The following is a 15158-nucleotide window of genomic DNA, read 5'->3' on the forward strand; positions in this document are numbered from 1 at the left end:
CTTTTGTTGTTTGGTTTGGTTTGGATTTTGGCTCTCCCTGTGTATCCCTGACTAGACTGTGTAGACCAGGTTGTTCTGGAACTCGGAGAGATCTATCTGCTTCTGCCTCCTGAGTGCTGGTATTCAAGGCATGGACCACTACACTTAGTCCATCTCCCTTTAAAAGGTATACAGCAAGAACACTCCTTTAGCTGCCTGGTTTTAGTTCTTTGTAGGTGTTTGAGCTATTGATTGGCATCCTATTCAGGACAGCTGCTGCCTGGCATTTAAAAGGTTGAGATTGCTGAAAGCTGGCCTGAAATTCTAAGATAGCATTTTTTAATTCTCTGTAGACATGAAGTTTTCCCAAGCTCCAAATTGGCTGGCACCTCCTAAAGTCCTTTAAAAGTGCCTACTCTCCAAAACACACCCTCTAAAGGAGGCAGCGGTTCACCCTGCCACTAAAGCAAATGTATTTTTCCCCTACTCTGGAGCTGGCTGCTCATCAGTGTAGTGATGACCCTGTGCTGTGATACTGTTTGTTCACTGTCACTGTTTTTCAGTCTCAGCATTGGAGAAGCCTCTGTTAGTGTGGAGCAGGTACCCTTCTGTACTGAGTGTTAGCATGGAGCAGGTACCTTTCTGTACTGACCTAGTCGGTCAGGTGTTTTCCTAGGGCTTGGTGCTGATCCATCTGGAAAGGGAGACACTGAATTATGAGGCTTCTCAGAGATGATTTGGAATCTCCCTCTCTCTTTTTTGCCATGAAAGTAAGTAGATTGTCTGCAAGTAGATGGTAGTTGAGGGTTGACTTCTCCCCCACTAAGCTATGAGTTGAAAGTTCCTTGCTCATTGAAATGTCATTATCTTTTCACCCATTTCTTTAAATCAAGCATCATCATTTCCTGCTAGCTTGACCTCCATTTGCAGAATGAGTCTTCATAAAGCAGAAGAACCTTACTTGTGCCTCCTTCCATCACAGCAATTTGAAAATAGCCATGCTTGTCCTGACAACAGTGTTCTAGAAACTGTCTGATTCACTATTACCTGTGAGGATGCAGTGGGAAGAAGCATGGGAGGCACCTGCCTGCCTGCCTGAGAGCTTTGGCTAAAGCACTATTTTGGGTTCTGGCAGAGGTATTTAAAGAATTTGCTTTTTATCTTGGAAAAACAAAACAAAACCCTTGTTCAATGTTGTAATTATGGACACCTAGAGCTGATCACCGGTCAAAGGCAGGAAGTGACCATGTCCCCAGCTGCTCTGTGTTCTCAGTTCTTAATACTCTCATAAGCCAAGGGTGTTTCCACTGTTAAGTCTGGCCTTCCTATTTCTAAAATAGGAAGGGGAGATCTCAGTGAGGGGAAAAATAGACACTGAACTTATTTCCACAGCTTTGGAAAGAGCAGTTGACCTCAGTTTTGTGGTCTAAAGGAGTATTGGTATGTATCCCTGCCAAGACATGGTTGCCAGCTGATTTTTGCTTAAAATGGAAAAGAAACCAAAATTGAAATGGACCTGGCTTTGACTTGAAGTTGAGAAAATAAAAGGAGCTCTCCTTTTTTTTATTTTTTTTTTACCTCTGCTGAAGGTTGAGGACTGAAACTGTGGGTTTGAAGCATAGACTACATTATCGCAGCAGGTCAGCTTATGCTTAAAATCTTGCTTGGATAACCAGAACGTTAGGAACAGTTTTGTGTTCTGGGTTGATGACCATTGAGGAACCTTGTTGTGTTGTGATTGGAATGTCTCAGAGGCTAGTTATTCATGATCCCAGTTACAGGATTAACAGGCAGGCACTTAGCCTGGTACTACAAGGACAACTTTTCCCACACACTTGGTCACAGATCTGAGGCACTCTTTTGTAGAGTTACTGGTTATAGCTGTTCAGTTTAGAAGAATTCATACTGCAGTCAGTATGCATTCAGAAAAGTACTTCTCTGTCTCCAGCTCAGGTAGTATATACCAGTGCGTGTATGGAACTACCAGGGACAGTAGCAAGCAAGCAAGCGAGAGGCAGTAGTACTTACATCTGAGCAGAACTGACAGTTTGTCATGCAAGTACAAAATCTCACAATAAGTGTCCGTGACAGTGTCATGGAAGCGCACTTTAGAGAGCATTGAGCAGGTGAGAAGGTCTCAGTACTTTGAGAAGTATCTCGTTTTTGAAACCTGACAGGGGTAGCTCTGAATAAGGAAGTGAATAAAAGTAGCTAATATTCTTACTCAGCCCATGTGGTCAAATATATTTGTTGTCCTGGACGGGGACACTATGTGTCACAGGTCACTCGGGATGAGACGCTGATCTCTAGGTGGTCAGAGGCCTACCAGCCCCTGGGCTGTAACCATGTTGTAGTGTGTGTAAACATCCTACACTCTCAGCTGTGAGCTCAAGGTGGCTGGGAGAGGGTTGTTTACTCCTTCTGCCATGGAAAACGTCAGCTGAAGAACAATCTCTTCACCCGACAGATCGGACAGAACGCTGCCTCCCTAGTCAGCCAAAGCAGCGCCCCAGCGGAGAGCTATCGTCAGGTCCCCTGGGTTGCACTTCTGTGGCTAAGTACAACTAGACTCAGATGCTATGCTGGGGTAGACACATCAGTGATGAACATAGAGCTTTCAGTGTGTTGTGAAAGCTGGAAAAGCCTAGGAAAAGCTGTTTCCTCTCTCCCTGATAGGTCCCTTCTGGAATGAGGAGTGCTGTTTTTTATGGGACTTGGGGATATCAAGTTTGGGTAGCATCTTCCATCACAGGCTTTGACAGAATCTACTGACAAGCTCTGCTGGTGCATGGTTGTTGCTTATGGTAATTATTTGCCTGTTTGCAACTCATCACACAATGGATGATTACTCGGGATTTCAGAAAATTGGCTGTATGTTCTGTGAAGCCTATAGAAACTGTTATTTTTAGTTTGATTTAGCACAACTGGTCTCCAAATTCCACTTCTCCTTTGACTGCAAATGTGGAGAGCTCAGCATTCGGCAGGCAACTGCACATAGTCTGTTTCAGGGAAGAGTGGAAATTCACTGTGGCGGTTGCTGAGTCGGTTTTTTTTCCCTTACCTGCTTCTCCTTCCACCCCACAGGAGGAGGTACGCCAGTCTGTGACTCCTGCGGAGCCTGTCCAGTACTACTTCACGCTGGCTCAGCAGCCCACTGCTGTCCAGGTCCAGGGACAGCAGCAAGGCCAGCAGACCACCAGTTCTACGACCACCATCCAGCCTGGCCAGATCATCATTGCACAGCCTCAGCAGGGTCAGGTCTGTGAGTGGCAGGGAGTACCCACCTAGCAACACAGTGTCTCTTAGGTTTGGGTGGGGCAAGTGTGACCAGTACAGAGAGAGGCCATCACATCCTTACAGAGTGCTGCATTTGATGTCTGGAAACCTGAGCTTCCCCCACATTAAGTCACAGAGGCAAAGTATCACCCTAATCTCTCTGGACCCTGTTTTCCTCTTAGGTCAGATAAGGAAAGTGCAGTGGACAAGATGTTCTCCAGGATCCCTATGAGCCCAGATATATTAGAAGGAAAAAAAATTTCGCTAATGCACCCATGAACAGTAGTGGGATGTCTGTAAAAGATCTTTTCAGTGGACTCCATACCTGCTACTTGTCTATGCCAGGACTGGAATTTGTACGTTAAAGGGGAGAGCAGTACTATTGCTAGCTTGCATACCTCTCCTTTCTGGCAGGTCTCTGTCCTACTGTATTTGTGTCAGGTGACCTTTTCCTTTGACAATAGTAATCAGAGGATTTTTTTTTCTCCCCCATAGTACTGTTGAGAGCAGTACCATCCGTTGGGAGTCATGAGAGGCTGCAGAGGACTCAGTACTGTGAGCTCTGAATCCCAATTCTGTCAGTCATTACTTTATTTATTCATCAAACAGTGAGCATCCTCTGTGAGTAAAGTCTTATGCTAGGTATTGGGGACATAAGCATGGATAAAACAATCCTGATTTTCAAGGAATTCACAGTAGTCTTAGTTGGGAATACAAATATTTTTAAAGGTTATATCATCACGTGGGATGAGTAAAACTAAGTCAGCCTAAGAATTATATACAGAGTGTTATCAAAAGAGTATCTGACAAAGATATGAGGAATTGGTGGGAGAAAAGGTGGTTAGAGGCTCCTGAAAAGAATAATGTGACTTTTAGAGGGATCACTGGAAGTGTTAATACTTTGGGAAAGCATGGTGTTGCTACTCAAAAGCTCCAGCACAGCCAGCAGCTTAGAAATGAGAAATAGCTGGGCATGGTGGCATACGTGTATAATTCCAGCACACTGGAAGTGGGGGTGGGAGAATCAAGAGTTTGAGACAAGACTCAGCTGTATGAAATTCTGTTTCAAAACAAGCAAGTAGAGCAAGCAGACAGACAGAAAAGTGAGAAACGGCAAAGGAAATGATGTGAATTTAATTAGCATGAGAGCTATCTAGGCAAGTCTAGGAAACATATCCCAGAGAGTCTTGTATATTTCTAGTGAAGAACTAAGTTTGTCTAGAAGAAAAACATTGGGGTGGGATGGATTTAATTTTTTTTTTTTTTTTACTTTAGGATTTCTTGTTCATTTACTCATAAAATAGAAGTATATTAAGTACTTTCTCTGTCGGACACTACTAGGCAAACAAGGCTCAAAACTGATTATGGCCCAGTCCTTGTCTCAGGATTCACTGCACCCTGATGCCCTGTGCCTCTGCAGTGAGAAATCTTTATCTGCCAAAGGCTTTGTCCCTTTACTGAGTGAACTTAAAGAGAGGATGCCAAGGGCTGGCCCTGATTGACTGATTGACCCAAGAAGTCCATGGCTGTTTGCTTACAGCAGGGCACACTATGGGTGATTTAGCAGCTTCCATGCTAATACAAGTCCTCATTTTCTTGAAACAATTTAGAATACCTTGGAAATAATCTCAAAAATTGGGTTGGTGGAGTACAATGATGGGTTGGCAGCATGCTTGGTTTTGGTCAGCAAAGATTTCATCTGTCTTCCTTGCCAGCTGAGACCTGCTGGGCTTGGAGCTGAGAAAGCTTGTGAGGTTGGTGAAGTTGTATTGCTGTCCTGCTGGTTTAGGGTAGCCAGGGGCTAGGTTACACCTCCCTAGACCCATAGTGAGTAAGTAGTGAAGGCTGTTTCATTTTAAGTGCAGATATCTCTCCTAAGATAGGATATACATTATAATAAAGTTGGAAGGAACTGTGCTGAAGTGAATTCTGTGTTTTTGTTTTTAGTTGGGAACTCCCTTCTGGAGGTCAGGAATAGATCTAGCATCATGCTACACAGGTGGAAGAGATTATTTATTTGCTGTTGTCCAACCTACCAAGGAGACTTTTACTGAGAATGCTGTCTCTCCTCTTCCAGTCATTTTTTTCCTCCTGAGTAATCTCTTAAATCTCTTCTCTAGTTTCTATGACCCACACACTCTCCCCCCACCGTCCGTCCTTATAGTTTTAGTTACCAAGTTACTACATCTGGGGCACCTGTGCAGTCAAGAATTAACATTAGAACAGCAACATCGTTTGAAGTCTATGATACTTTGAGACTCCCTATCATCTGGTTGTCAGGGTTGTTAGAGCAGGGAAGATCATGTCTGGTGTGGGATGAGAATACAGGTACTCCACCAATCTCCCATCACTCCCATTTTTAGACAGGTCAGATATACTGCGTTCATTTCTCTGTAAAAGTCACATCTAAAGAAGCCGGGCAGTGGTGGCACATACCTTTCATCCCAGAGCTTGGGAGGCAGAGGCAGGTAGATCTGTTACGAGTTTGAGATCAGCCTGGTCTACAGAGTGAGTTCCAGGATATCGAAAGGTACACAGAGGAAACCCTGTCTCTAAAAACCTTTTAAACAAAGCTACATTAGGGGCTAAGGTCTTGGGATTTAGAGTCTGCTTCATAGTGATAAAGCTGCTAAGTACAAATGAACATAAGGCACAAAAGTCTTAAATCTGGACTCTTCATTCTTGACTGTTCAAGCTATTGCGTTGCTGGGTGCTGTTGAATGAAGGTAGGCTTTGTTGAGTTGTCAGCATCTGATGTTTTCACCCCTGTGGGGAGCTATGCTATAATCTGTAGCAACTGTCTGGCTAAGCTGGGCCAGGTTCACTCTGCTGCTTGAGTGGATGAGAGCCCACATGCGCTAGGCCTAGCCTGAGAGATGAGCCTTTGTGCTTTGTTTGCCTTTCAGTGTTTTTCATGCCTACAATACAGTCTAGGATCCTAAATATAGTGCATTCACATAGGCTCCACTTCATGTTTCATGGTGCTCTCTAGATTCACCTTCCCCTAATTTGACATGGGTCTGTTTCTGTCAGTTGTCATGATTGCTTTGATTTTTTTTTTCTTCCTTATTTTATATGCACTTTGCCATCACGGAAGGACTATGGAGTTGCAACATTTAAGCTTAGATATTCTGCACTGTGAACCTAAAACTTGGTTTGGCTTTCTTGTTTCTTTTTCAGACTTAACTCTAGCTGTGTTGTACAACCATTGGGCTGCATGTTAAGAGGGTGACAAATTTAGGCAGTAATGGAGTGTGTGTGCTTCCAGTTTACTACTGCAGGCTCCCAGCCAGAGCTCAAACAGCTTTCTCTTGGCTCTTCCTTCTAGACCACACCCGTGACCATGCAGGTTGGAGAAGGTCAGCAGGTGCAGATTGTACAGGCCCAGCCTCAGGGTCAGGCCCAGCAGACCCAGAGTGGCACTGGACAGACCATGCAGGTGATGCAGCAGATCATTACCAACACAGGAGAGATCCAACAGATCCCGGTAAGCCTGTCTTCATTGTCCCCAGCTGGATGGATTTCTTCAGTTCATGGTGTCGGTATTCCCATTACACACCCAGCTTCATTCGCTGTTTCCTTTCTGCTCTGCTTCAGTTCAGGTTCTGCCTTACTTGTGCTGGAGCTCCCCTCTGTTCCCCTCCTGCACCTACTCAGAGAAACGGTGCTAGCTATAGCTCTTGCCTATTACTACCACCACCACCGCCACTGCTACTGCATTTGTTTGTGCATGAGTAGGTATGCTTTTTTGTATGTGTATAGAAATCAGGACAACATTATGTAATGAGATTTTCCAAGGCACTTTTCATCTATACAAGTGGTTTAATGTCAGCTAAAAGCTTCAGTATATATTTTGTCAGGGAATTTGAGTACCACAACTTTTTCTACCACATGGGTCCTGGAGACTGAACTCAGGTCATCAGGCTTGGCAACAGATGACATTTCATCACCCCCAGACCTATCTTTTGATTAGAAGAGAATAAGAGGGGAGGTGTGTAAGGACGGCCATAAATAACACTTGTTACATATTCTTTAGTTGGTTCCCAGAGGAGCCTATAGCAAAGTATATTTTTGGCTTCCATTTAACTTACTCATTCCTTTACTTAAAAAGCCCCCTGTTCTTTTAGTTATCACAACAGCAACTAGGCATGCAAGAAGCAACAAGTGGTCAAAATGAGGAGTAGAGCAGTCCTTCATGAAATGTAGGCTGATAGGAATCCACGTGAACTTGCTTTGCCACTTTTCTGGAACAAAGCCCAAAGAACACCCTTTGTCTCATACAAAACATACGAGTTTTTCCAGGTATTTGGGTTCTACATTTTGTCACTATTTTAGCCACCAGTTCTAAGACATTCCTTTTAAATGGTTCTCTTTTTGTATGTGTTGTTGTTTGTTTTCAAAGACAGAGTTTCTCTGTATAGCTCTGGCTATCCTGGAACTCTCTGTAGACCAAGCTGGCGTCAAAGATCCACCTGTCTCTGCTTTCTGATAGCTGGGATTAAAGGCATGTGCCACCATAGTTTGACTTTTATGTGTTTTGTATGGACCAAAATAAGATCATTTAAGCCTGAGCTCCCCCATCGTGGAGTGGTAATTTTATCCCTCTGAGAAACAATGTATTGGTCAGAAAATGTGTTACAAAATTCAGCACTTCCATCTTCACTGCTCTCAGGACATCTTCTCGAAAGCTGGCATTTCCAGACTCTTGAGGCTGCTCAGCATTGTCTATAATAGTGGTGACCTAGAACACAGACCCTTTAATTCCCTCGTAAAAGCTAGAGAAGAGGCTTGTTTGTTGAGGAACTTGGGCAACAGACCCATGAGGAACAGTAGACCCACTGTGTCTTAAAGGACTGAGGCACTGGGCAACTCTAGGTCTCTCAGGCCTAAGAGCAAAGCTGCTCACCTGTTTCAGAGCAGAGCCACTTGGCAACCCCAGGAGCTGCTGCAGGTGTCATCTCTGTGATTGTTAGGAGCCTTACCTAAACTTGGGATAAGACTTGAGTTTTTCACCCTAGGATTCTTGCCTGCCTTCTAGATTCCCAAACCACTTTCATCCACAGAAATGGCGTGATAGCAACAGGAAACTGCAGTACAGATTTGGTTAGGAATTCAGGCACAACTTGCCAGCAGCTGTATGTATTTCCATTGAACCAGATGTTTAACAGGTTTAAATTCTGTGTCTCCTTTATCTTGCCTCAAGCCAATAGTTGTTGACCAAGAATATAAGTTATGGGGCTGGAGAGATGGCTCAGCGGTTAAGAGCACTGACTGTTCTTTCAGAGATCCTGAGTTCAATTCCCACCAAGCACTTGGTGGGAGGACTGTAATGGAATTCCATCTGTAATGGAATCCACTGCCCTCTTCTGGTGTGTCTGAAGACCGCACATACATAAATAAATCTTTTTTAAAAAAAGAAGAAGAGGAGGAGGAGAAGGAAGGAAGGAAGAGGAAGAGGAGGAGGAGAAGGAAGGAAGAGGAGGAGGAGGAGGAGAATATGGCTTATGGGCTAGGGATACAGCACTGTCAGTAGAGTGCTTGCCTAGCATGCATAAAGCCCTTAGTTTGATCCCTGTCACTGTATAAACTGTATGCTTGTAATCCCAGCATTTGGGAGGTAGAGGCAGGAGAATCAGAACTTCAAGGTCAGTCTTGTCTAGGTAGTAAGTACAGAGCCAGCCAGCGATGGATGCATGGATGGATGGATGGATATATGGATATATGAATATATATGTGTGTGTGTGTGTGTGTTGTTGTTGTTGGTATTTTGTTTTTAAAGAACTTCCATTTTTCTTGATGGCTCAAATGCTTTGAAGCCAGCATTTCAGTGAAGCATTTGATGTAGCGATGTAGCACTGCATGTAGGGCACAGCTTTCTCCTGTCAGCATTTTCTCCATAGAAGTAAAGTTCCTGGGATGAAGTTAGCTTTTGAAAGCCAGGAAGAAGCTTGTGCCAGTACAACAGTGTGATGCTGTGTGCCTGGGGAAATTCTTGCTTGCAATACAAGCAAGCTGAACAACCAGGAAGGTGCTTTCTGACTCCTAGATACAGACAGACCAAATTAGTGTATATTCTCAAAAACTTGCAGCCCCTGAGTTGTGGGCGTGTGCAACTACTGTCTTCCCCAACCCCCACCCCGCTACCCTTTATCTCTGCTGACCCACAGATCTCAGTGCAACTGTCTCATTCCTCCCTTTACCCCAGCTCCAAGTGACAGTACATTCATGGCAGAGTGGAATTCTAGGAGTCTGAGTTAAGGCTTTCAGTACACAATTAAGTGCAGGCTGCTGTATTACTGGTTATTGGAAGTCCCATTGTAAGCATGAAGAACTCCAAGGACAGTTTTGTAGCTTTGCTTTCCCATGATGGAGTTTTCTGTGAGAGTTTTACTGGCTTTGCTTCCCCTGGGGAGTATTTGGCCAGAAGCTAGTGCTGAATGTCAAGGATCTTCAAAGTCCCCAGACCACCACTACCCCCAACTCCCTCCTGATTGGTCCTGGATCGTGGGGTCAGAGATAGTAAAGCAGGCCAGGCTTTTCCTCCAAGATGTGCTGAATGGCTTGAATTGACAGCCATTTGTTTTGGGTGCCTGGCAAACCTTGGAACTGTTCAAAGTGTATGGAGATGGTGGGGGAGGGCTGCACTTCAAGCCCAGTCTGAAGTGTCGGACAGTCTCAGGAAAGCCTCAGATAAGCTCTGATCAAATAACCAACTGCCAGCAGAGGATGGTGTGCAGCCATATTAGGACATGCTCTTTTGTATGTGTGTGGGTGGGTGGTGCTTCCTTGTTTTGGCCTGTGTTTAAAAGGACCTTTTTTTTTTGTTCAGGGTAGGCTTCTATGAGAGACTTGCAGGGCGTGTTCAATCCCTAAATCTGGTCATAGGAAGTGTGTGTGTATGAGACTGTGTTCATCCCCTGTGGTCTCTATCTCTGCCCCATCCTAGGTGCAGCTGAATGCTGGCCAGCTGCAATATATCCGCTTAGCCCAGCCTGTATCAGGCACCCAAGTTGTCCAGGGACAGATCCAGACACTTGCTACCAACGCCCAACAGGTATGTACACTGGACAAATGGACTTGAGTGGGAGGCAAACATTAGCCAGCCAACTTTTTGTACTCTCGTCACCCTGTCCTTCAGCAAGAACCATTTACCCCAAACCTTTATCTCCACCCCTTATCTAGGGGCAGATGGAATTGTGTGGACAGTTGGATTCACAGTGTGTTTCTTACCATCTTGCTCTTGAGGGACAAAGGAACAGACAGCGAGGTCTCAAGAGTATCAGGAAGAACCTAGTATGAGTGTATGCACATCAAGCTGGAGGGAGCCAGCTGCCAGGCCGCGTTCCATCTAAGTGCCAGTGCCAGTTAGGTTCTGGTGGTCTCGTGCCCTTGGGGAAGCATATTTACTTTATGTCCATAGACAGGCGCAGCCAGAGGAACCCCACACCCCTCATGTCCTCCCTGCCTTGCCATCTTGAAAGCTGAATCATAAGTGCGAAGGGGGCTACTTACTCCAGTTCTCAGGCCTGATGGTCATCAATTGCAGATGATGGGGGGCAGTGGTGAAGGGGCTGCATTGTTAATGGATCCTTTCGCCTCAGACCCAAAAAAAGCAGCAATCGTTTAAGAGCTGGACCTGTCTGGCCCAGTTACATTTCTGGTGATGTATCTATTGACAGTGGTGACAGAGCTGAGTTAGAGCAGGTCTCCAAAGATCTCATTTGAGAAAATGTGAGGAATGAGCCAAAAGTAAGGCATCCACGCTCAGGATCATCTCTGGAATCATTAAAGGACCTTTCTCTCCCAGCTGCCTGCTTGCCTGTGGATCTGGGCTTCCCATGAGTTTCTTAGGTCTCAGTGATACTGATTGTCTTATCAAGACTGGTTATGCCCACGAGCCTGTCCCCTTTTTCTACTTCTTTTTTCTTTTCTTTAAAAGCATGTAGGTAGGATTCTTACAATTTTTCTTGAGATCCAAGAAGCCTTTTATGACATGGAAGCAGAAGGAAGTGAGAGGGTTTGTAGTTCCTCAGAGGCCAATTTGGGCAGTAGAAGCCAGAAAGTGGGGAGAATGGAAGAGATCCAAGAAGTGGGTACTTTGTGGATACTTAAAGTCTCCATGACATAATTTTACAAGTTGGCACCTAGTAGTTGTTTAATAAATGTTTGTTGAGTTCGTGCTGGATAAAATACATATGATTTAAAGGTAAATTAAACTTTTCAGCTGCTATGGATAGCAATCTTGTCACAAAGCACAGTTGGCCTTAATCTATGAGAATTATTGTTTGTCTTGGACTTGTTCATTTATCCTGAAAGCATTTCTGCAAGACTAACTTTGCACTAGGGGAGTGAATAGATTAATCAAAGCTACCTACAGTCCTCAGGCAACATATAGACCTACAGAAGGCAAAGGACCTAGAATAAGAAGCAATAACAAGCCCTTCACACCTGCCCCTTTCTTGGTCTTTATAGTCCTTGCGAGGCTTGCAGGAGTTGATTTGGGCCATTGTGAGGACACATGAGAGAACAAGCTTTACCTGATAGATTAGCTCTGAGAATTCCAAAAGCTGGTACAAAGGCTGCTGCAAGGTGCATGTTCCACAGGCACACATGCACACACCCTGGTCATCCCAGCTCTTCCCAGAAGCTGTCATCATATCCTGCAGTTCTGTGTGGCAGTATGAAGTCCTGTAAAATGTGAAGTGTGTGGGGTAAATGTTTTTCTTGCTGCGCACGACGACTCTCTCTCTCTCTCTCTCTCTCTCTCTCTCTCTCTCTCTCTCTCTCTCTCTCTCTCTCTCTTTCTCTTGGCCCAGAGGGCTGCACACCGAGTGTCGGAAAAAAGTACTTCATGGCTTGCCATGGGGACTGTGAGGGCCAAGGCTGCTGCTCACTAGGTGTTTCATATTGCAGTCAGATAATCTGGGTGATACAGGCCTGGTTTGGAGCCCACCTTCCAAGGATGGAAGGGACCCACCACTTTGCCCTTCATTTTGTAATCTGCTTTCACTGCCTGAATTAGGTATTGTAGTCAAAGCCATAACTCTGGCTTTAAAGCTGAGAGCCTCCTACCTTGAGGGGAGATGGTGGTTCTGATCTCCCTGTGTGGAGCCAGATCTTTGCTTACCCTAAGTGGAAGGAGAATAAGAGAGACTTTTTTTGCTCTGCAGGCCTTTGTCAAACACCTACTCAGTGGCAGGCCTCATTCTGAGCATTGTGTAGGTCTTGTGCTGTTCAGTCTTCATGTGAGCTGATAGACGCTCAGCTAACAAGCCTGCTCTCTCTTTGTGCTTCCCTACAGATCACACAGACAGAGGTCCAGCAAGGACAGCAGCAGTTCAGCCAGTTCACAGATGGACAGGTAGGGACCCAGCCTGAGTTGGGGCCCAGGGATGGCAGACGGTGTGGGTTTGGATGGCTACAGCTTTCTTCCTAGTAATGGACAAAACATTGTTAAATAATAAGTAGTAATCCTTTACGTCTGCAGGCCATGGGAGCCAGAAACAAACAAAACCTCAAGTGTTATACAGCTCAAATTACCATTCTTCAGGGAGTGACCTGAGCCCTGGAGGTGGGATGCGCCTCTTCCGAGTTCACTCAGTTACTGTTACAGAGCCAGCAATTGGTTCCTTCTCTAGGACTACTTTTTCCTATTCCAGGACACTTAGATATGTGGATTAGTTCAAATAAAGGGACATGTGACTGCTTGAACACTCTTAGATACCGAAGGAACAGGGGCCTTCTCTGCTCACCTGCTTTTCCCTCACAGCATAGTCTCTGGACCCACTGAGGATGAGATGGGTGACATGTCCAGATTTATGGTTTTTGATGCCCAGAAAGAGAAGAGTTGGCTTCTGGTCCCTCCGGTCTCTGCCAGGACCAATGCTAAGCTCTTAGCTCAGGGGTCCTCTGGGTGATTTCTTTTAGGGGCCCCCAAAACTAGGAGGCTGGGCTGCCCTAATTTGTCTTCTTTGCTCTGACAGGTTTGGTTATAGTAAATGGTTAACACCAGACCACCTCCTTGCACAGATCCCTTGGAGGAAAGGTCTGAGGATCCTTCTTGGTTTGTAAGGTGCTAGTACTATGGTCAAGTGCTTGTAGTTGCCAAAGCAGAAAAGGATACAGCAAGTTTGAGCTAACTGGAGAAAAAAGAAAAATGAAAGACACAGGAGATGGCCACTAAACTACCTCACGTGGCAGTCTGGTGCCTCCTGTGCCTGCTGCTTATTGTCTGCCTCCCCTACAAAGACTGCCACTCCATCCCGCTTCCTTCTGACACTTTGTAGTGGATAATAGTTAAGGTATCTGGGACCCCATCAAGTTGGAGGCTTACTGAGAGCTGTCTGCCTCTATCCCGAGAGTGACCTCATTCTCCTCTCTACCCTTTTGCAGCAGCTGTACCAGATCCAGCAAGTCACCATGCCTGCAGGCCAAGACCTCGCCCAGCCCATGTTTATTCAGTCAGCCAATCAGCCCTCCGATGGGCAGACCCCCCAGGTGACTGGAGACTGAGGGCCTGAGCTGGCAAAGCCAAGGACACCCAACACAATATTTGCCATAGAGCCCCAGGCGATGGGGACATACCCTCCCTCACCAGAGGACCCGGGACTTCATTGCCTCCTGCAGGCTAAGATACTGGTGCACTACTTTCCACGCCTGGGGACTGAGATTCTACAACAGAAAGATGCAATATTTTTTATTTTCTTTTTTCCATTTTTGTCTCCAAGGAATCAATATTTCAATATTTTGAGCTATGTGTCCAATGCTATGAAACGAGAATATTAAATAACATATTTATGGCCTTTTCTTGAAACGTGTGGTTGAAGAAATAATTCTCTTGTGTGTTTCCTGGCTTGGGCACTCTCCACCACTGCTAAGGGGCAGCCTGTGCTCTTCCTTCCTAAGGGTGTACAGGATTTCTACTCTGCCAGTTCTGCCCTCAGAAAAAAAGAAAGGGGCAGACCCTTTCCACCAGCATTCTTCTCTGCCCCTTCCCCAGAACCTTCCGAATCCAGAAGATGTGGAAACATTTCTCGCCTGTGGGCCATGAACTCTTTCTCCACAGAGAGCTGGTTTTCTCCCCGTCCCTTCTCTCCAGACCCAGGAGAACCAGGACTTTGAGAACCAGGACTTTGTGCACTGCTCTGGCCACTGTTTTATTTTTTAAATACATTAAAGATTGTGCTCATCTCCGTTGCTGCATGGACTTCAAACTGCATGAAATGCAATAAATCTCGTTTTCGGTACTTGAGAATCTGTGTCTGGGACATTCATGGGGGCTACTCACTTGGGAAAAGCTTGGAAAGGTTGATTTGTTTCAAGGTTGGATGTCAGGAAAGGTGGACCACTTGTCAGGAGCTAGTGTACAAAGCCAAAGGAACTTTCAGACTGAGATTCTTGACTGGTTTACAAATGAATTTCATCAGAACATGTCGCTTGCTCAGAAAAGCCTTGCCTCACCCAAACGAGCCATTTGTATGGCATTGTGGGGACATCTTTGCAGGAGAACACTGGCTTCTCTAGCAAACAAGGAACCCAGGAAATCTCTGCAACCTTCATTGTCATAGTGGCTCTTGCCACTGCCTGCTGTAGTTCTCATCACCAATGGCTTGGATCTGCCATAGAGGGCAGCCTGTGCCCCTTGCCATTCATCATGTTAGGGCTTCTATAGTCAGAGCCTGCTTCCTGTCCATTGAAGCAGGGGCAGCAGAAAAGAACCAGCAGTGAGCAATCTCTCTGGCCTCCTTGTCTTTTTACAACCATAGTTGGGCCTGCTGTCACTGTTAGATCAGTTTGCCATAATCTGGTAGACAACTCCCTGGGCTTTGGGCTCAAAGGGTGAAGCTGTGTAGGGAAGAGGCTTATACTAGACCCTTCAAGCTGAGGCCTGGTATCCTTAGGAT

At 45.4% G+C, this 15158-nt stretch overlaps 1 protein-coding gene across 5 annotated transcripts in view; it reads left to right on the plus strand.

Moving 5' to 3' along the window:
• Nfyc (nuclear transcription factor Y subunit gamma) overlaps positions 1-14509 on the plus strand; it is a 63126-nt gene extending 48617 nt beyond the window's left edge. For all 5 annotated transcript variants that reach the window (XM_085839006.1, XM_021160775.3, XM_085839007.1 and 2 more), the window contains 5 exons: positions 3064-3237; positions 6584-6742; positions 10202-10309; positions 12557-12616; positions 13648-14509. In XM_085839006.1, coding sequence (XP_085695132.1) covers positions 3064-3237; positions 6584-6742; positions 10202-10309; positions 12557-12616; positions 13648-13767 — 621 coding nt within the window. In that variant the 3' untranslated portion in view covers positions 13768-14509. The remainder of the gene's footprint in view (positions 1-3063; positions 3238-6583; positions 6743-10201; positions 10310-12556; positions 12617-13647) is intronic.
• The last annotated feature ends 649 nt before the right edge of the window (positions 14510-15158 follow it).

Source organism: Mus caroli, unplaced genomic scaffold (assembly GCF_978045245.1).
Source record: "Mus caroli unplaced genomic scaffold, Mus_caroli_1 scaffold_6, whole genome shotgun sequence".
In the NCBI taxonomy this organism is placed as follows: domain Eukaryota; kingdom Metazoa; phylum Chordata; class Mammalia; order Rodentia; family Muridae; genus Mus; species Mus caroli.